Raw genomic sequence first — 22,565 nt, 5'->3', positions numbered from 1 at the left:
ATGCTTCAATTTCTGTCCTTTCCACATATATAAAGTGAAAGAAAGGGCGCCAATCAAGCAAGTCCCTTTCTTCGATCGACTTCGATCCTTTGATCCAACGTACACGTGGTTGATCTCTACGATCAATATTTTGCGTCCCTTTCCAGTTTATTATCATGTTGTTTTCCTCAAAAATGTTTTTTCATGATGGATATTCTTATCAATCGGCTCCATTCACGTGCTTTGACACTAATTCTGTCGCAACATAAATTATATATACATGGACGTGTAGTATTTGCAAATATATATATATATATATACATACATGAAAATAGAAACAACGAGCATAGTATTTTTGAATTATTTATAATAAAAATAATTATTTACGACGAAAATAAATTTATTTTAATAAAAAATAATATTTTTTACAACATATAACTAATTACAAATAAACAAAAAAATTCGAAAGTACGTAAGGTCATCTCAAGAAATTAATATGAAAACATAAACATACAAAAAATGTTGCAAAGCAACAAAAGTAAAACTTAGCCACCCATGTGAATGAAAATGATGTTGTCCCAACATAAAATAAAAAAATACAAAAATCATGTTTTATTTATTTATTTATTTTTTTATCAATCGATCCGCTTGATCGAGTGCTTTAATTTCTCGGTAGTACCGTTGATGTTACCAAAAATGAAATTTGCTTTGAATCTTTGATAGTAATCCGATCTGTCACGCCATAAATATGGACTAATATTTTAATAAAATCATGCATATATAGTCGATTTGAGTACTTAATTTGTAGCGGAAAAAATGGGAGTTTGTATAATATTTGTTTTTCACGTGGTGGACTCTATGAATGGGACCCATTGACCAATTAATTACACACATTCGGAGTAACATCACAGGCCAGAAAGATCAAAACAGGACAAAAATAGAAAAGAAAAATGATGAAATTCAACTAAAAGAACTTGAAAATATTAGTGCTGATGAAGCTTAATTAACCCATATTTAAGATAGAGAAATATTTTAATTATAAAAAATTTTATAAAAATAAATTTACAAACTAATTATATATGTGGTTTGATGCATGTAATACATTAGATTGTATTAATTAATGTACTCCGACTAAAATTACACACCTAAGGGCTTATTAATTTTCAATTCTTTGATGAGCCTCTAGTTGACTTAGTAAATTAATAATTAAATAATTTAATCTTCTTCAAATGTAAACAAGGCACGATACAATATAGAATCGAATTAATTAAGACCGAAGACAAAAAAAATTATCGGTCCAAAATAAAGGGCAATTTTATTATAAGTGACATTATTGTGGGTTGTTGACACGTATTCTTGTCTATATCGTCACCAACGACATATAGTCAAAGACTGAAAAGTGTAACGTAGCATGAAAATATAATGGATAGTGGCCATATTTAATTTTCGTATTTATATATATATATATGGCCTCACACATGATCATTTAAGGTTTCCAATTCGATAAAAATAATATTAAGAGCAGCTGTACGTATATATATACGTACCTTGCATGCATATAACTTTGGTGTTTATAAATTTATAAGGTCGTTAATTACTTTATATCATGTTTTTTCTTGTTCTTTTTCGATTCTTAGACCAATAATTGTGAAATAGTTTATACAAAATGAACGAATATCGCATATGAGTATCGATTCTTAGACCAATAATTATGAAATAGTTTATACAAAACGAGCATCGCATGTGCGTACACATGATAAAAGGTACGTTTCTGATTGATCTGCAAATGATTGACACTTGTACAATAGGCAAATTAAGGATGTTTAGACGTTGCAGGTTGTTTTTTGTTGTCTCCCATATATAACATGAGATGCTCAAAGGCTGCCCCGGGGCCAGTTTTACAGAGATTATATATAAGAAGGAAAGAAGAAAAAAAAAAAGGAGAGAATCAACAAAGTATATATATATATATATATATATATATATATATATATATATATATATATATATATATTTATCATCATGGGGCACCGAAATCCACAAATGTCATTTTGCGTGCACAGACTAACAACAAACTATGTGATGTGAGAGCAATAATGTGAAGTCTATATATATATGGTCTCTTCCCCATATATATAATAAGATCATTTTCTATATATATTCATTCATGTCTATCCTAAACATGATTAAGGGAAATCTATAAAGAAAACGCTTAATATCATGTTAATGTGATCACTATAAGAGAAACAGATTTTTGTGACCAAAATTTTGTAGTGAATACTCCATTTTGTAGTAGTTGCAAAATTTTGATTGCAAAAACCCATTTTTCTTATAGTGGATACTTCATTTTGATAAGTGATAATGATAGAAAGTGTATGAGATTTCATATTGTTTGAGAATAATAAGTTATTGTTCTTTATAATATTATAATAAGACTCTAATTATATCATCGACTAGTCCTTTTAAAATATAGAGTACCATATGTCTTACGCCTTCTATTGAGGCATTATATATAGTTAATCACATTCTTACAATCTGTTTTCATCCTACAGTGTTGATGTAGCATTATCCATAAATATTAGTTTGATTTTTTTTATAAAAAAAATCTAAAGCTAATATGTAAGGATGTAACATTGAAGGTAGTGAAAGTGAGATAATAATGTAGTATATATATAACATTATTAATAAGAGATGATGACAATATTATGGAAAAAGTACAATTTTGTCAATTTTGTCTTGGGTCATATATATATATATATATACACACACATACACATGGGACTTGAATTAACTGTATATATAATATGTGTGTGTGTGTGTGTGGTCTCTCTAGCTGTCTTGTTTTGTTGCAAACCAACCATGCATGCACGTACATGCACCGACATCAGTTTTCTAGTTTGGTAGGGTAGCCCCAATCTATTTTATTTTATCTACCTAAGTACTATGTATATCAATGAAATTTATAAACTTGGTTTGTTGGATCTATTAATGGCTTGCTGTCTTAGAATCATATATATATATACTATCTATATATCTCGAACACCTAAAGATCAATATGACTCCCATCCAATGATCATCTATATATCTATATTGCTCATCAGTCAGTCTTTATCAAACTTTCCACATAAAATATAGGACAATCAGTTGTAAGAATATTGTCAACATTCTCTCTATCTGATCCTACTCTATAGCACACCTCTAGTCTCTGCTAAACGACTACGTAGTACTAGTGCTTGACTAAGATCTCTTGATCGATTGAGGTCGGGTAATAACTACTCAAACAACAATAAAAATTATAAAGCTCAGTTCATTTCTCTCTCTCTCTCTCTCTCTCTCTCTCTCTCTCTCTCTCTCTCTCTCTCTCTCATGTTTAAAATCTTTACAAACTCGCGTGTCATTTTGCTTTTGTCTGTGCCCGATTTTATATTTTTGGTATTTCCTCTTGAGTGTTGTAAAATATATGTGGCAATTAGTGGGAGAGGTTTCTTTGTCAATTTTGGTGGGGAGAGGAGGTTGAGGAGAATGCTTCCAAATTACTAGTACTGTAGAAGTAGTGGCGGTGGTCCCTAGTCGTGACCACCCGAGTTTACATGACTTTGATATTCTTTCCAAACTAGGGTAATGCTTATCCCACAGATAAAGGCCACTGATAGTGGTCACTGATTCATTTTTTGTTTTTGTGAATTCTTTTAAAAATATATATATATATATATATATATATATATATAAAGATATAAAAAAAATGTATGAAAAAAAAACTTTAGTCTATTCTGTGGCCACCCTCGATGACTTTTGTATGTGGCTGTAGCAACAGGATCCTTCAAAACTATTAAGAAATGGAGCTAAAAGGTGATGTGAATGATAGGGAATATTTGTGTTGGGATTAAGGTTGATCATCATGTGCTGAATGGCTGTGATTGTGTTGTCACAATATTTTGGAATAGCATTCACCTTTTTTTCTTTCTAGTCCATGGAGATTGCTCAATGCTTATCATGTAATACCTTAACTTATAGCAAAATTTTAATCAGTTTTTTTTATAGAAATACTTTAGTCATAAAGAGATTCTACAAAATAAATCTATCGATTGACATGATACGTTAGATTCATGTAAAACTACTTTTATCATTATTTCTTGTAATTTGATGATCACCAAACTATCAAATTAGTTGTTATAACTTAAATCCTCAGTTATAAAATTATAAAAAGAAGTGATAATAATTAATTTGGAGGAGTAAACTATATTTTTCCCCCTAATTTATTGAGTTAAGTACTGTCATGCATGATCGATCATGCATATTTGATGTGACGCTAATTAAGTTGTAAAAGAGATTAAGAAAAATTAATTTGATATTTTTAAGCAAACTCTCAAAAATCCAAACTACAATAGAATTAGCATATTTAGAAAATTACAAGTCAAAATTGGATCAAAATAGCCTTTTCGAGGTGAAAAATTAGACGTTTTTCAGGTCATGCATGCAATTTAGAAAGTTCAAGCACGCAATCATGTATGTATCCCAACCTACAATCTTCCACTTAGCATGTGTTTATACAAGCTGCAATTTTTGACCATATGTCCAAATCAAGAAATTAAAGAAAGTTAAATGTAGACAATATGAAGGAAAAAAAATCAACTTTATCTTCAAAGATTCCCTATGATGTGTAGAACATTCTGATGAACGTGAAAGAGAATTGAACCAAAAAAAAAAAAAAAAGGAAAATTAAGAAGAGAAAATTGAGAGAATTTGAGATTTGGGGAGTGGGCCATACACAGTTTATCCAACTCAGCTCAAGCCCAAGTTCATACCCTTTCCCAAACCCAAGCCCAGTTTAATGGAGAATGGGTCATTACCATATGTTAGCCCAACGGGCTTGAGATTCACAAGTCCACGATAGACGTTGCGAAACATGTACCGTGCCGAAGGGGAAAAAAAAAAAATGGAAAAAGAAAAACTAGTGAACGGATAAAAGAAGCCGGGAAAAGGCGGAAGAGGCTGGGAGAAAAACCAGTTCCGAACTTCAAGCTTTATGAAACAGAGTGCGCTCATGAGGTGCTCGGGATAAGAAGATGACAATTCTACTTCAACCTTGTAAGTCCCTTTGTTCCCCCTACTATAGTTTACCGGTAAACAATTTCACGGTTGTATGCAACACTGTCCAAAACAAAGCATGTCCAAGCATACCGAAATGGCCAGCTGTAAAACCATCCAAATTTCACTTCTTTTCCACTTTAGGGCCCTTTCAAAATCTGGGATTTTCTAATCATTCTCCAAGCAGGAGAGGTACCCATGTTGCTTCTTGCTCTAGGAATGAGGTTTTTGATGGTTTTTCAAGTACCCAGTTGCCCCAAAAGCCCGAAAGTAAAGATGTTAAAGGGAATGAGGAGCTTGAATTGCTAAATAAGCCTTCCCCAAAGCCTATAAATAATGGGGTTTCCTCAGAATTAGACAAGGAATGTGAAAAACCTGGTAAAGAGGAGGCCTTAGAGCCTTTCTTGAAGTTTTTTAAGGGAAGAGATGATGAGGCTGAAGTGAAAGAAGAGGCAGGTGTGTTAGAAGAGAAAGTTGATGTAGATGATAAATATGAGAAGGTTAATAAAGTCGGGGTTGAGTACTATGAGCCCAAACCCGGTGATTTTGTGGTGGGGGTGGTAGTTTCTGGTAATGAGAATAAGCTTGATTTGAATGTGGGAGCGGACTTGCTGGGTACAATGTTGACAAAGGAGGTGCTCCCCTTGTATGACAAGGAGATGGAATACTTGTTATGTGATATGGATAAGGATGCCAGTGAGTTTATGTTTCGCGGAAAGATGGGCATTGTGAAGAATGATGAAGCATTGGGCAGGGGATCAGCGCCGGGAAGACCTGTTGTGGAGACTGGAACTGTTTTATTTGCAGAGGTTCTTGGGAGAACTCTTAGTGGTAGGCCGTTGCTTTCAACTAGACGATTCTTCCGGCGGATTTCTTGGCACCGAGTGAGGCAGGTTCTTTTCTAGCTTTTTACTTTTCTATTTAGTTGATATGGAAACTTTCATGCAGAATCTAGAACTTGGCACGCGACTGCAATTTGGGATTTTCTTTGTAAATATGTAGTGCTATATTTTCGAAACACTATAATAGCCTTTTGAAGATGTTACTCTGAGAAAAATTAAAAAATATGAACCTGATGTTTATGATCTACAAAATAACCCAAGATTGATTTCACACTAAAGCTCTAATTTTCATCTTTTTTGCAATGTTGTTGCTGCCAATGTAAGCTCCTACTTCATTTTGTAATATGTCATAGAAAAATCAATTTTACAATGAGAATCAAATCTTTTGTTTTCTATTGAACAGATAAAGCAACTCAATGAACCTATTGAGGTGAAAATAACAGAGTGGAACACGGGGGGCCTTCTTACAAGAATTGAGGTTTGTTTGTTAATTGCATGTGATTTGTGTGTATGTGCCAATGCATTTTATTGGTGTCTATAACTTTTGAAGATTACTTCTCAGGGATTACGAGCTTTTCTTCCCAAAGCTGAGTTATTGAATAGAGTTAACAACTTCTCTGAGTTGAAAGAAAATGTGAGTAGTCTTTCCAGGATATCATTTTTATTTTCTCAGTTAAGATATCAACTTATTAGGTCATGGTTTGTGCTTTCTCTGTGCATGATGCCTTCAACCCCTCAATCAATTAGTATATCATGTGCAATAGGCAGAAATAAAAAGAACAAATGGCCAGAACGTTTTACGTGTGTCAAATTCATGAGAATCAGCAAATATGCAGATTATGAGTAGGAAAATTATTTAATGTTGAGGAAAGCTTCATACATTTGATGATTATTATTTTTTTTTATAAGAAACTATATCGATCGAATGAAACTAGGCGAAGCGCATGTACACAGGATGTATTCAAGAGAAACACCTAATTACATTCTAGACTTACATTTGATTATTGTCACTGGCCACTGAAGATTTGAAGGCCTATGCTGGATTGACTCGACTACAGCCTCCTTATATTGGATGGAGGACCTTCTGAGCTAATATTGGTTGGCCTTGTCAGAATCAAACGTACTTTAGCTGTTGGTGCAGTCACTTTCTTTTGAAGCTATATGCATGCTTTTGGCTTCTGCTATAGGCTATAGCCTATTTTCTAGGAATCTTGACAACTGACCAACTGGACCTCCCATGTTAGGGCAAGGTCTGACATCGAGGCAATTAAGCCCAGACAAACAAATACGACCCTGCAGTAGTTGTACCTAGATTCTTCATTCAAATATACTTAAAAAAGGAGCTGGCTTTTGGTGACTTTGACATTCACTTGGAAATGAGGAGAGAAGAGAGAGTAAAAAGGGGGGCCGTGGTAAAGGGCTCACTGCTTTGCTTCCATTTTATTCTAGGTCCTAGTGCAACGTTGGGAACAGAAAAAGTATTGCATGTTGGCACCTTGATTTTACAAAAACAAAGTTTGGGAGCTTCCTATGTACTCCTGCTATTCTCTTTTTGTGTCTATATTCAACAATGCTATCCTTGTATGCTTCTTGACAAAATTGGCTTCTGGCTGGTGTAGGTTGGACGGCGGAAATATGTGCAGATCACTCGTATAGATGAGACTAAAAATGACCTAATATTAAGTGAGAGGGAAGCTTGGGTTAGTTTTTCTTATAGCATTTGGTGTGGTCTTACTCTTTTTGTTGCTTGCAAAGACCTTTTCTGCATATTTCTTGTTTGACTTTCTCTCTTTCGCTAATATTTAAAAAGGTCTAACTTCATGCAGAATTTTGCAGGAAAAATTATACCTTAGTGAGGGAACGCTTTTAGAAGGAACTGTTAAAAAAATATTCCCATATGGAGCTCAAATAAGGATAGGCGAAACTAACAGAAGGTAAGGAATGATTTGCTTTGGAGACATATCCTGGAACTAAGTTGGATATGTATATCCCTTGTTTTTCCGTGTTGAAAGAAATAAGATTCTGTGGGGAGAGTGTGGGTTAGGAGCACCAAGACGGAGATAAATAAAAAGTTTGTGTGGAGTTTCCAACGAATTTAAACATAAATGTGTAAAAAATTAAACAAATATATGTAAACACTAGGTTTTGAAAATGAAAAGAAAAGAAAGTTATCAAGGTTCTGAGAACTGACAAGAGGGGGTGGTTTTTGTTATGTCCTAGCTGGCATACTTCTCATACAATTCAGGACATTGTGGTGATTGGTGAATAATGTTGCGAACACCGTGAAAGTGTATCGGAAGCCATGTTTAGTTAGTCATATAGCCGAATTCTTATTTCCTCTGTGTTACTATCTTAAAACTCAGTTTAATTATGTCTTCTTTTTTTTTTTTTTCTGATAAAGTGAGGTTTATGAGTGTATTACTTGGGTTGCACCTTTTGTGCTTTTTATGAAATTTTATTGGTTATCAAAAAAAAGAAATGAACATCAAAATGTTGTAGTGCAGTTGTTATTTTCATGGTTTTTTTTTTTTCTCGTTCTGTTGGATCTTAGAAAAAGGAAAAACTTTTGGATGACAAAAGGACCTGGAGGGTATAATTTTCAAACTGAGAGAAAGATATAGGTGAAAAAAAAAAAAACCAGAGAGAGAATTCTTTCATGAGCTGTCTGGTAGGCTGTCTTTGGTGGTTCAACTTTCATGCAAATCATTGCTGTAGTTTGGTACAAGGTTTCATCAGTGAGCGTATGACAGCCCACAGTGGTGTAAATTAGGAGTGATCCAAATCGGTGGCTTAATGCTTCAGTTTATAGTTTTTACAAAAAACATGGCACCAAGGTTTATTTTTCAAAAGTTTTATTGGTCTCAAATAGGTAGAAAGTAGTGTTGCATTTTCTGGAAGCAGGGGATTTAGCAATTTTCCTGTCTATAATGGTGGGTTTTGAACCTTCAACCAGCATTCGCCCCATGCATCGGGAATTGGATCAAGATCAACTACTTCTTAAGCTTTTGATTTGGCTCTCGAATTTACCATTGAAAAGGAAGGGATGTTGGGTGAGTTGATGACTCTCTTTCAAGATATGCATCTCGAACCAAGTCTCCAACCGGCACTTAAATTGGCCTTGCACTTGGGGTGCCCCTCCCTGGTCTCAAGAACTCAAGTGGTCTTTATAGGTATGGGTTGGGGATGGCATAGTGGTCCTAGGATAAGTTGTATAAACCGGACGTTCTACGTTTAAAACTCCGCATCCACTCTTGGGGCCATCGGACTGGAGAAACTTCTTATTGAATTACTCTAGATGCACTTGTGGTAAACTCCTTGTCAAGTGCTTGTGTAACCCCGGGATTAGTTGGGACTTTGTTTCTGGATACCAAGTGCCAATGAAAAAAAATAATAGTGGGTTTTGTTCCAATGAATGTAGATATAGAATGGAGGGGTTAACTTTTGCAAAACTTACTAGTTTCCTTGCTTAAGCTAACCCCTAGGGATTTTGTTCCAACTACCAAAACTAAGGAGCTCAGCGAGAAGAAACGCTGTAGAAGCACAGATCAAGAGTTACTTGGCTAACAATGAAGGATTTTAATACAAAATATTTTTACTTATCGACCATCAGCTGTTGATGGCGTAATTCCATTGAATTTCTAAAAACCATTGATGGGGTTTGGCTGAATTCAAGAAAGGATATTGAGAATAATATATATATGAATCAGCACTTTAAACAGATATACTCCTCTACCAACCCCCAATTTCAACAGGACCTCCAGGGAAAAATTACACCAGTAATCACGGAGGAGGACAATAGTCTTCTATGTGCTATCCCAGATGAGCAGGAGATATGGGGTTTGAAGCATTACACATTGAAACTACTGAAAACTGACATAACACTCTCCAATTATGAAATGGATAAAAAGTAGGTGAAAATAGGTGATGTAGCACAATTTTGATGGTTGGATCTTAATGGAGAGTGCACATTGTAACTTTTTGGTAGTTTGATAGTGTAGTGTCACTGCCTTGGTGGTTTGGGATCAAAGTTTAAAACACTTGTTCGTTGAAGAGAGGCCAGTGCATTTTCTCTTCTTGTGTTTATCATTTATTGAGAATTGACCTAAGCTTTCTCCACATTTCACAGTGGGTTACTGCATATTTCAAACATCACCCGTGGTCGAATTACTTCTGTCAGCGACTTACTTGCAGTTGATGAGAAGGTTAAAGTTCTTGTTGCAAAGTCGATGTTTCCTGACAAAATATCTCTAAGGTAAATAGAATTGAGTTGCAGGTTGGAAACCCATGCATGTTTGATGCACTGGCATAATTATTTACTTTTTCACTTTCTTTCTAAAACTTACTTTTTATTAGCATTGTAAGTGGTCTAAATCCCTAGTATTATTAATTTTCAGCCGTGATCCCCTGCCTTCCTGTCGGCTTAATTGCATGCTTCCTTTCCAGAAGACAATTACATGTATTTATATCAACAGTAGACAACTACTTCTCCGACATTGCACTTCCTAGTATTTGCTCAATATATCCAGTGTCATACTAATACCGATAATTGTGATATAGGAATGTTGAGTGGTGCTTTGGGGGTATCTAGTTGTGTCATTGAGTTTTGGTGAACTAGGCTAGAAATTAATATCACAACTGTCCTTATAATATTTATCTACCAGTTTTGGTCTTCTGAAGTTCCATTGTTTGTCGCTTTGCAATTTCCTTTATAATTTTTATGGTCACCGAGTTTACCTATGATTGTGAAAAGCATGAACTTCTGGAAAATTTCAAGACAATTTACCTGATGAAAGTTAAATGTCTTTTAGTGCTGGCCTCCATAACTCATTGCATTCTAATGGACAAGTTAATGCCTTTTTTTTTGGTTCTCTTATAAATTCTTCTGATAGGAAATTTGTGCTTTTGTGGCTTGCAGTATTGCTGACCTTGAAAGTGAGCCCGGGCTATTTGTATCAAACAAGGAGGTGCAATATTGTTATTATTATTCTCAGAATTGAAATTTCTTCAGTGGCCTGTATAGTATATATTGCTTCTATCCAGTTTCTTGAATTGAGAAAATTCTTCCTCTTGGCAGAAAGTATTTGCTGAGGCTGCAGTGATGGCAAAGAAGTATAGGGAAAAGCTACCTGCCGGTTTAGCCCCTTATAAGTCAGAGCTTTATCCAACCAATGCTTTACCTTTTGACAACGAAGCAATTATGTATGCAAATTGGAAATGGTTCAAGTTTGAAAGAGAAGATGGTCCAGCTACTTAAGGTTTCCATGCGACATGATCAAATTGTAAAAGACCGTGGGCTTGACATGACACCTAGCTACACTCCCCACCGTGAACAGTGAAAAAAGGGAATAACTTTCAATCAGTCATTTTCTCCTTTTGGGTTCACAACATCAGGTTATTTGGCAGGTATTGCAATTAGATCCCAAGCCATGTGAAATCTCGGGATGTTCCGAGTTTCAAATTGGTTTTTCCTCCTATTAATCCCTACAAATGTGTAATATGATGTGTTAAAATATACTCTCAACTGCATGTTGTTCCAAACTTTCTGGTTACTGTTGCTTTTGTTTTCCCTATGGATATGAATGATTCATTTTCTTTTGATTCAGTTGTTGCTGAAAAAAGTAATCAGCAATATACTGTGAAAAGAATGCATTTTTTGTGCTCAAACAATGTATTATTTATTTCAAGCTTTTTACTTGAATTAGGTTCTACATATTCTTTAGAACACAGAATTTCTTTTTCAGATCAACTTGGGATGGGGCTATGTCGAACTGAAATTATTGTTTGATACATTTTTTCTGCTCTTCAAGAGTACTAACAGTCAAGTCCGCTGCTATGCATTTATTATGCGTATGGAAACAAGTCAGCAACGGTTTCTTTGTAGCTCTACACAATGGAGATGAAAAATACAGTAGTTTACTGTCATTCAAGGACAAAAGGTGCATAAATGTGATTTCTACATGCATCAGTTCAATCAATCCTTGATTTAAGCCAAACGAAGGACTCACTAATGCTTCATATTTTTAAGAGAGTATATTTTGCAATAGAGAACTGTTACATACACAAAGAGATTATATAAAATAAACCCACAAACGGATGTAGTTTCATGGAATCCGTTAGATCTATTTTATAATAAAAGTAACTTTACAATTTGACGTATCACATCAAACGATATGAGTTTGTGAGTTTATTTTTGTGTAATTCTTTTGTGATTAAAGTATTTTCCTTTGCTATATATCCACCCAATTTACAAATAATTATGATGCATATTCTCTATTAAAATCTAGTAGTCCAGATTATTTTGTTACATTTTCTTGACTATATTGGTGGTCTGTCTCTCTCTGGAGAGACATAGGCCATAAATTTCTCTCTCTCTCCCCTAACAAAATAGCCGGTTGCAATCATGTGCGAGCTAGATAATTAGTTGAACAGGTCTAGATCATGGCTTCAATTGCCATCAATCTGTGTCATGCATTGGGAAAGACTAATTAAATATATACCTCAGAAGATCAATACTTTCTTTTTTCAAATGAAGTGTGTATTATCATCGTTCGTAATTATTTAGCTTATGAGGAGGATGGCTTAAACTTGTATGTTGTTTACACTCGATTGGTCATTAATAAACTGTAGAAAAACCTGATGAGATGGATGACCTTATAACTTTTGCGATGTTTTATCTTTGGTCATAATTAAAAGCCGTGGAAAAATTAGGGAAGATGTCTTCATGCCCTGCAAACAATCTTCTGTCATCTTGAGTACTCCAAAGCAGGATTACGGTGAGATCATTGCCTTCTAGTTTGGAATCTTGGCAGAAACCTTTGTTTGAGTCCTTTACGTACCAACTGAGCATCCCTACATATATGCACTTTCCTTTCCATCTGCTATCAGACATTTAATAATAATTAGGCCACGCCAGGGCGGCTCAACTCTTAGAGCAATGGCACCTCTCTCTTCTTTTTCTTCCTCTGTTTTGTCATCTTCATGTTTTCTTATGCTTTAGTGCTTGAAAATGTCTTTGTTTAATCCAGAAACATCAATTAGTCATGGAAAGATAGCTAGAATCCAAGTCAGGTTGGCACATTGTAACAACATATATATATATATATATATATATATAGGGTTTGGGGCTCTATAAACATAGTCTAAAGACATAATATATATAAGCCAAGAAAAGTGGTACCCTAAGGTCAGTCCATGTGGTCTTAAAACCATTATTTGCCTACAAATTAAGTATTATATGTGTATGTATGTGTGTATATATATATATGGTAATACGTATCATCTGTTATCTGGTAGCATGACTCCAAAATTTCAGAGCAAATGTGCAATACTTCAATTCTTAACTTCTTCATTTACTTGGGATATTACTCAACAATTACAAGAGATCAGATTTGCATATTTCTCTCTGACTAGCTTGTCTTGTGATGATCTGTTTTGATTGTTTCTTCCAGTGACATGTAGAACTATATAGAAAGAATTATTATTGTGGCAATGGAAATCATGCACGTTTCAACCTCATAATTCTTTAAGAAACCACATAGACGAGGTAATATTTCATAATTCTTTAAGAAATCATATATGCACGCTTCATCTCCTTGATTAGGCAGAATCTTCACTGCATGTTTGACTCCAAAAGCAGGTTTCGATCTCTATCCTTATGAATGACAAACAATTACAGCGTCTCTATCATTGTCCCCTGCAAAGTGCAAACAACGTGCTAAGGTTAGCTCATGCAGCTGTATTTTATACGCTCATGTGGACTAAGCTGCGCCTGAAGATAATTCTTGCCCCATATATATATCTAGTAGTACTGCACTGTAAAATGCAGACTGCAGACTAGCTTATGTCCGTTTTAGTAGGCTTAAGTTCAGCTCAGCTGAACTTAGCTCCCTCTTAATCTTCTGGCCTGATGATCAGCAATGAGAGCATGCCAAGTATCTAACTTTAGAGAGAGAGAGAGAGGCAAGAAATGAGACAAATATATATTGCAGAGTTGAATCCTTAAGACTAGCTAGGGGATGAGGTAGGTCAATCCCAAGAAACCTGGTATTTTTGAGATATTATAATCAAAAGCATAATTATTGTAGATGCAGTTAGCAGACAAGTAGCGTTGCAAGAACGTAAACTTTAATAGAGAGCCCTATTATACGAGTCTTGCTCCCCTAATTTGACAGTAGGACTATGATCTGGACGGCTGGACCTCTCTACCTACCATTATCTGATCATACTCTTTTAAAAACTAGCTAGTCTGATACAGCTGTAAGTCGAATTCATGATCAAGTTCGTCGTCACACTATTAATAAACTATATATACGTTTAACTTTGTGGATGTTTGTTTATTAATGCAGCAAAAACATGCGAGCGGGCTACGTTACTAAGCACATTGCCGGTTAATATATGAAACTGTATACATATAGTAATGCATGCATGAGTTAATGCAGGCCAATATGCGTCAACCTTAAGAAATGCAAAACCACGATCTTCTTTTCTGCAAATACCTGTACATTATGATCTGATTTTGATTGGAACAAAAGACAGTACAAAAATTAAAAATACATGGAAAAATAATGAATTACATCTTGAAAAGATACAGATCTGCATTTTTAATCTTGGAGGAAAAAATTACAAACATAGCAATTGTGATGAAGTGCGAGGGACACGTGCCACTCTAAGAGTATGGTGGTTGGTCAGGTCTAAAGTAACCGGTGGCCTTGGATCCAAAAAAATCACGTGTGGCAGCAAAATAACACCCCTAGCAGAGGCTTGGTACTTAAAAACAAGTGATAGGGGCTCATTGTATTGATTTTTAAGAAAATAAAATATGGTAATTGGTTATAAAGTTTGCTCTCTTGTAGCAGTGGAACATGCATTTTCTTGACCCAATTTGGTCCTCTGATCTCTCTCTCTGGTTCATTTTATGATGACCAAGCTTATGCAAAATGTAGTATTTCCATGAAACCACTTCGTATGCCATATGTATTTTATCAGTGTCGGGGAGATTCCTGTTGTTGCCTCAGTATTTGGCTTCAAGTTTTGAAATGAGGAAAGTAGAGTTCAATCATATCATAGCTAGAGCACAGAAAACTATATATAGCGTATCATATATGCTTGGATTACTCAAAACCATGGATGAATTCAAAGAAACTAGCAAGTTGTTTCCTGGTAAAACTGTTTAATTTGGTCAGAAAATACATGCATTATTATATGAGTAATGAATTAAGGCCTTCAATGGGTATTTGAGCTCAATTATTAACTGTTTTGACTTGAAGGAACCAAGCAACAACAACCAGGAAGATAAACCCAAGAAAGAAAAGTACTAGGCTTTTGCTGATGTTCAAAAGGAAGTTAGTTTGAGCACTCATGATCAATGGGACACTTCTTTGGGTTGGAACATAGGCTATATTCTAAGATACCCATGAAACTGAAATTTCACATGAGGGGTAAAAAAGGTATTTTGAAAGCAAAAAATAGCTCAATTTGATCAAAACCTTGAGCATTCAAATCAATGCTAAAATGAGCAATTTTGTGACATTAATGAGAGAAGTGTCTCGTGGTGCTAAACTGATAGAATACAGTCAAAACCTAAAAGCCCTATAAAAATTAAAAAAAAAAAAAAAAAAAAAAAAAACCTAATCGTTACTTGTGCCCTAAATTATTCAAGGAATATTTAAAACCCTCTCTATCTCTGATCTCTCATGTGACTCTAAACATTTTCTTTTGCCCCAGTCCCAAAACAAACCCACCACTTCTTCCTCGGTAACCAAAGTCACCCATCTCTTTAAACTTCACCTTACCACAGTAATCAGGCAGTAAAACATAAAAATAAGCATGTTACCAGTTAATAGTTATATATACACCAATTTTGGCTTACAACCAGATGCTCCAATCAAAACTTTCTCTATATGCACGCCACCCTTGAACGTTAATCCTTTATAATAACTCTGAGGCCATGTTTGAGGGAGCACAGTTTATGCCAGAAAAAGGATATTTAAATTGGTTTGCTTACTCCAAGTCTCCAACCCTTTAACCTTTCACAATCCCCCAAGCTGCCTCACTGCTATATTATCATCAAAGTTTTCCTCCTCCCTAGGCACTTGGGCAAAGTAGACACTAGCTAGACACGCTCACTTTTCCACCTCCATCTCCATGGACATGGAGCTCTGAATCCTTTGGTACTGTCAAGCTCACTTTCAAGAAAATCTGACCCTAGTACTCCTTGTCGTTTCATTAGATCAGAGTTAATTGCGTTTTCTTGGATTGAGAACTTACAATTTTAATGTATAGGCATCTGATGAACCTCTCATTATTGATAAATATACATATATATTTGGAAATAAGACTTAATCATTTTACTAAAAATTAATGATTGAATTACCTTAAAATTAGAATTCTTATAAATTTGTCAAGTTATTGTTAATTTTTTGTTACTTTGTATAGCGGTCAGGTCGAGTTTCAAGATGTTGGTAAATGATTTCACGTCTTAGCTAATAGCTATGCTGCAAAATATATCCAGTTCAGAGAGATTTACACTGGGTTTGGGTTACATGCATTCATGATATAATAACTTGGAGTATATATGCATTTTATTTTTTAGAAAGAAAGTTGGGCCCCCTGTACCATATATGTATAATTGAGGGACTTCACTGGTTATACTGACAAGTATATGAGCAAGAAGGAAAGTAACATGAGCACCTCCACTGCAAACAGTCAACACTAACCCCCACAAAAAGCAAAGGGTTTCACTGCTCATTCATTATGCAGTGGATTGAAAAGGACAATTTCGGTCAGCAAGCAAAAAACAAGTGGCGCCCAAATCATTGCACCAAGACAAAATGTTGATATTTAAACGGACTTCAAAAACTCACTGACATATACAAAACCAAGAGTCCCTGTTACTCAAAGCTCCAGCCACCAAAGCAACACTGTCGCCGCCAACAACACCACACTGAAATCATCATTTATGCAGTACTGTTATGGCCACATTGGTGGAGTTAGCAGGTGCTCGAATAGCTTAGCCTTGAGCTTTCACCACCACCACTACCAGTTCAAGCATGTACTATAGCCACTACCGGCAGTACAACCTGCCTCGGAGGCAACACTAGGAACGATGGGCATTTTCCGGTAAGAAAGATAGCAGTGAAGCACTCTACACCCATTATACTTCGATTGTGTTCAACCATATCTTCCACCATAAAGACTCATGAAAATGATATATTTTTTGTTCACATGCATGGGTACACCTTGGATAGGAGTATAAGCATCCTCAACACCACTGACCTCCTTCACGTACAAGTTCTCTCCTTGAGTGGACTTTTACCACCACCACAGAAACCAGTTCTCCACCAAGCTCGTTTCTTAACCCTGATATAGCATCAATCACCCAGCCATTTTCCATGTCCCAAATGAGAAATACGGTCCATTTTGTTACATTTTCCCTGTTATTATTCTACCAAACCCTGACCAAAATATTGATGGTTACTTCCCTCTCACCTGATGGACAGGCCCTTCTCTCCCTACTTTCCGCTGCTGACCCTTCTGCCAAAGCTTCCTCCTCCATTCTTTCCACATGGAACCCGTCAAGCCCAACCCCATGTACCTGGCAAGGCATCACATGCTCCCCACAAAACAGAGTCATCTCCCTCTCTCTGCCCAACACATTCCTCAATCTTTCCTCTCTACCCCAACAGCTATCCTCCCTATCATCTCTACAGCTTCTCAACCTCTCCTCCACCAATGTCTCCGGCACCATACCCCCTTCTTTTGGCCAACTCACTCATCTTCACCTCCTTGACCTCTCCTCCAATTCCCTCTTGGGTCCCATTCCTCCAGAACTCGGCACTCTCTCTCTCCTCCAGTTCCTTTTCTTGAACTCCAACAGACTGTCTGGTAGGATACCTCAACAACTTGCTAACCTTACCTCGCTTGAAGTTCTTTGTCTCCAAGACAATCTCCTGAATGGGTCAATACCATCACAGCTAGGCTCTTTGATTTCTCTCCAACAGTTTCGAATAGGGGGTAATCCATATCTAACTGGAGTGATTCCTATTCAATTAGGACTACTCACCAATCTTACTACATTTGGTGCCGCGGCCACTGGTCTTTCCGGTGTGATACCGCCTACATTTGGGAACTTGATCAATCTACAAACACTGGCACTTTACGATACTGATGTATTTGGTTCTGTACCATCTGAAATTGGGCTGTGTTCGGAACTAAGGAACTTGTATTTGCACATGAACAAGCTCACTGGTTCAATCCCTCCTCAACTGGGTAAGTTGCAAAAGCTCACTAGCTTGTTTCTTTGGGGCAATGCACTATCTGGACCAATCCCAGCCGCGCTTTCCAATTGTTCATCGCTTGTGGTATTTGATGCCTCTGCCAATGAGCTTTCTGGAGAAATCCCTGGTGACTTGGGGAAGCTAATGGTTCTTGAACAGCTTCATCTGTCAGACAATGCACTGACAGGAAAAATTCCATCGCGGTTATGCAATTGCACAAGCCTCACAGCTATTCAGCTCGATAAGAATCAGTTATCAGGGGAGATTCCATTGCAGGTTGGTAACTTGAAATTCTTGCAAAATTTTTTCTTGTGGGGCAATTCTGTGACAGGAACCGTACCATATTCATTTGGGAATTGCACAGAACTCTATGCGCTTGACCTTTCAAGGAACAAGCTTACAGGGTCTATCCCGGAAGAGATTTTCAGTTTGAAGAAGCTGAGCAAGCTTCTACTTCTGGGAAACTCTTTATCTGGAGGGTTGCCTCGAAGTGTTGCCAATTGTACGTCTTTAGTGAGATTGAGGCTTGGGGAGAACCAGCTTTCAGGTCAGATTCCTAGGGAGATAGGACAATTGCAAAATCTTGTCTTTCTTGACTTGTTCATGAACCAATTCTCTGGTGGCCTTCCAATTGAGATTGCAAACATTATGGTTCTTGAGCTGTTTGATGTGCACAATAACCACATTATTGGGGAAATCCCATCTCAGCTTGGTGAGCTTGTGAATTTAGAGTTGCTTGATCTCAGCAGAAACAGGTTCACGGGAGAAATTCCTCGGACCTTTGGTAACTTCAGTTACTTGAACAAGCTAATTCTCAGCAATAATCTCTTGACAGGTTCAATTCCGACATCCATAAGGAACTTGCAGAAACTAACTTTACTTGATTTGAGCTACAACAGCCTTTCTGGTGCAATTCCACCTGAAATTGGTTATGTAAAAAGCTTGACAATCAGTTTGGACTTGAGCTCCAATGGTTTTACAGGGGAAATACCTGAGACAATGGCCAGTTTGACACAGTTACAATCACTTGATCTTTCCCATAATATGCTTTATGGGAAAATAAACGTTTTGGGCTCCTTAACTAGTCTAACCTCCCTTAACATTTCCTACAACAATTTCTCAGGTACTATCCCGGTGACACCATTCTTCAGAACCCTATCTTTGAACTCATACCTTGAGAACCCAAAACTTTGTGAGTCCGTTGATGGGTCTACGTGTTCTAAAAGTCTGATTAGGAGAAATGGATTACAATCTTCCAAGACTGTGGCTTTGATTTCAGTTATTATTGCTTCAGTAACCATTCTAGTTCTTGCATCCTGGATTCTAGTAATGCGTAATCACAAGTATATGGTGGAAAAATCTTCAGGAACATCCCCTTCTTCATCAGGGGCTGAAGATTTCTCTTATCCATGGACTTTCATCCCGTTTCAAAAGCTCAACTTCAGCATTGACAACATCCTCGACTGCCTGAAAGATGAAAATGTTATTGGAAAAGGTTGTTCAGGGGTTGTCTATAGGGCGGAAATGCCCAGTGGTGAGTTGATTGCTGTCAAAAAGCTCTGGAAAAGTAAAAAGGATGAAGAACCAGTGGACTCTTTTGCTGCAGAAATTCAAATTCTTGGACACATTCGGCATAGGAACATTGTGAAGCTGCTAGGTTACTGTTCTAATAGGAGTGTCAAGCTACTTCTCTACAACTACATTTCAAATGGTAACTTACAGCAGCTGTTACAGGGGAATAGAAACTTGGATTGGGAAACTAGGTACAAGATTGCAGTTGGATCAGCTCAGGGTCTTGCTTATCTTCATCATGATTGTGTGCCAACAATTCTTCACAGAGATGTTAAGTGCAATAATATACTTCTAGATTCCAAGTTTGAAGCTTATCTGGCAGATTTTGGCCTCGCGAAATTGATGAACTCTCCAAATTACAACCATGCAATGTCAAGAGTAGCTGGGTCTTATGGTTATATTGCCCCAGGCAAGTATTCTTGATATTCACTCTCTCTTACATCTGTAATGCTTGCCTTACATTATAATCTACAACCATTTGTCCTTGTTTTGATTTATTTTAAATCGCTAATCTGGTAAGATTACTGTATCATCATGCACGTCTTAAGATATTAGATATATCTTGTTCAACTTTGATAATCGGTTTTCATAGAAAATTTCTTGTTTCTTTTAGGTCTTGGATGTCAAATTTTCCCATACCATGGGATATCTTTGACCCAAAACACATTTAGCACAGAACTAATCTTGTATTTCTTTTGGAAAGAAGAAAGACATCATAGACCCTTCTCAGCAGTGTTAGAGATTTATCTTTTATTTGATGAATATTCAATTTAATTCCTAATGATATTTCAATGTTCAATGCAGAATATGGATACACCATGAACATAACAGAGAAGAGTGATGTCTACAGCTATGGTGTGGTGCTGCTGGAAATTTTAAGTGGGCGTAGTGCAGTTGAGAGCCGGTTGGGTGATGGACTCCATATTGTTGAGTGGGTGAAAAAGAAGATGGGAAGCTTTGAGCCAGCCATATCGGTACTAGATACAAAGTTGCATGGCTTACCAGATCAGATGGTGCAAGAGATGCTTCAAACACTTGGAATTGCAATGTTTTGTGTGAACTCTTCACCAGCAGAACGACCAACCATGAAGGAAGTGGTGGCACTATTAATGGAGGTGAAGAGCCCACCTGAGGAATGGGGAAAGACTTCTCAGCCTCTAATAAAGCAGTCCTCAAATCAAAGTTGATTTTGGTTCAATTCGGTCCAAGGGTATCAATGATCGAATCTCTTTCGTATCCCAAGAAAAGAAAAAATGAGTGATGTTGTGCGAAATGAGGAGGCAGCATAGGTTAGTGATGTTTTGGGTCTACTTTATTGAGTTTGAATGGTCTTGGGATTGTACAGTTCAGCAAACATGAAGGTGGTTTATTTTGTTTCATGTCACACATCCTGTTTTTTTTTAAGTCTTCATAATCAGTCTCTAATGTGAAAATTTCCATGCATTTCTATATGCCTATCCCAACTTGCTCTTAAATGCTAAGTATTTGGCTGAATTTCAATGAATAGTAGCAATGCAGAATTTCCATTTAATTTGTACAAATTGAATGTCCAATCCAATTTTTCTAAGGTTCCTTGAATTTCTGCCCAAATATGGCCAAGACTACTTTGGTGCTTTCTGGGAAAAAAAAAAAATAGTCATTTTCCTAATGCTGACATTTGGAAACCATAAGTATTGATTTTTTATTTTATTTTTTACCAAAATTCAGACAAAAGCCTGGCTCTATTTGAATCGACTTCAATTTAACCATACCATGCATACTGGGCAAGACCTTCGTGTTTATATTTCATGTAGGCCCTGTTCTGCAGGATTTAAGGGAACAGACAGAAAAAGGCCATGTCTCCCTTCCCCTTCACCACACGCCTTGCCCTCTTGGCCAGATAGTAGATGAAATCATGGCACAAAAAGCTGAAGCTAAAGCAAGAAAACATTCAACTTTTTCTGGAGCCTCCCAATAATGAGCATCCCCAAAAGGAGTAGTTTTAAAGGGGAAGGTCTAGACATCTCACTTATGCTAGAAAGGAACCTTGTCCTGTCCTTAGCAAAGCAGTCTTATCCTCTGCATCAAGTGTCTCACTTTTCGCATTCTGTGGCCTATTTCTAGTCCAAAAGAGAAAAAAACTCAAGTTTTTTTTATAAAATCTATGACCTAGAGCAGTCTCATCCTCTTCATCATGTGTCTCTCTTTTCTCATCCTTTGGTCTATTTCAAAACCCATAGTAGTTTATGTATAAATTCAATGATCTAGATAATGAGATACATAATGCGGTACTACAAAACATTTAATGTTATTCGAAAGATCCACATAAACAAGAGTAAATGTTCTAAGATCTATTCTCTATGTTTATCTCTCATTCTAGCTCTAGTAGTCGAATATAAACTTTAAGAAATCATTATTCCTGTTGTGTCATCACTTACATTAACTAGCTTTTTACTACATCGTAAATAGGTTTAAAGACATTTCCTCAAAGAGGGGATATATAATTTAATTCTAAATATGAGAGAGAGAGAGAGAGAGAGAGAGAGAGAGAGAGAGAGAGAGAGAGAACAAATTCCCTTTTTCTGAGTAAGAAACAAAAAATATCTGGATACATGTTCTTCATTGTTTGTCAAAATGCCAAAAGAAACGGATTAAAAAGGTAAAAAAAAAACATTTATTATCAAGCTTCCTTTTCATAACCATACCTTTACATAAAGCCATACCATCTCACCTTCCAATGTTCTTCCCATAGGCTTTGTTTTCCCAAGAAATTTAGCTTTTTCCCCGTGCAAAACATGGAAGCAGAAATCAGAAAATGGGGAATTTATCC

General features: G+C 36.3%; 2 protein-coding genes across 2 annotated transcripts; both read left to right on the top strand.

Annotated features, from left to right (window-relative positions):
• The first annotated feature begins 4,916 nt into the window (after positions 1-4,916).
• Positions 4,917-11,607, top strand: LOC122297108 (protein PIGMENT DEFECTIVE 338, chloroplastic). The gene is made up of 8 exons (XM_043107004.1): positions 4,917-5,960; positions 6,313-6,387; positions 6,472-6,543; positions 7,529-7,609; positions 7,746-7,843; positions 10,036-10,161; positions 10,825-10,873; positions 10,984-11,607. The coding sequence occupies exons 1-8, from the start codon at positions 5,046-5,048 to the stop codon at positions 11,161-11,163; spliced, it is 1,596 nt and encodes a 531-aa protein (XP_042962938.1). The 5' UTR covers positions 4,917-5,045; the 3' UTR covers positions 11,164-11,607.
• Positions 11,608-16,557: 4,950 nt separating this feature from the next.
• LOC122296404 (LRR receptor-like serine/threonine-protein kinase RGI5) lies at positions 16,558-21,207 on the top strand. Its single transcript, XM_043106070.1, has 2 exons — positions 16,558-20,165; positions 20,561-21,207. Exons 1-2 carry the CDS (start codon positions 17,300-17,302, stop codon positions 20,941-20,943), a joined length of 3,249 nt encoding a protein of 1,082 aa, XP_042962004.1. The 5' UTR covers positions 16,558-17,299; the 3' UTR covers positions 20,944-21,207.
• Positions 21,208-22,565: the final 1,358 nt, after the last annotated feature.

The sequence above is a fragment of the Carya illinoinensis genome, chromosome 15 (genome assembly GCF_018687715.1).
Source record: "Carya illinoinensis cultivar Pawnee chromosome 15, C.illinoinensisPawnee_v1, whole genome shotgun sequence".
NCBI classification, from domain to species: domain Eukaryota; kingdom Viridiplantae; phylum Streptophyta; class Magnoliopsida; order Fagales; family Juglandaceae; genus Carya; species Carya illinoinensis.
Note: the sequence above shows the minus strand (reverse complement) of the source record. Positions and strands in the feature narration are given on the sequence as shown.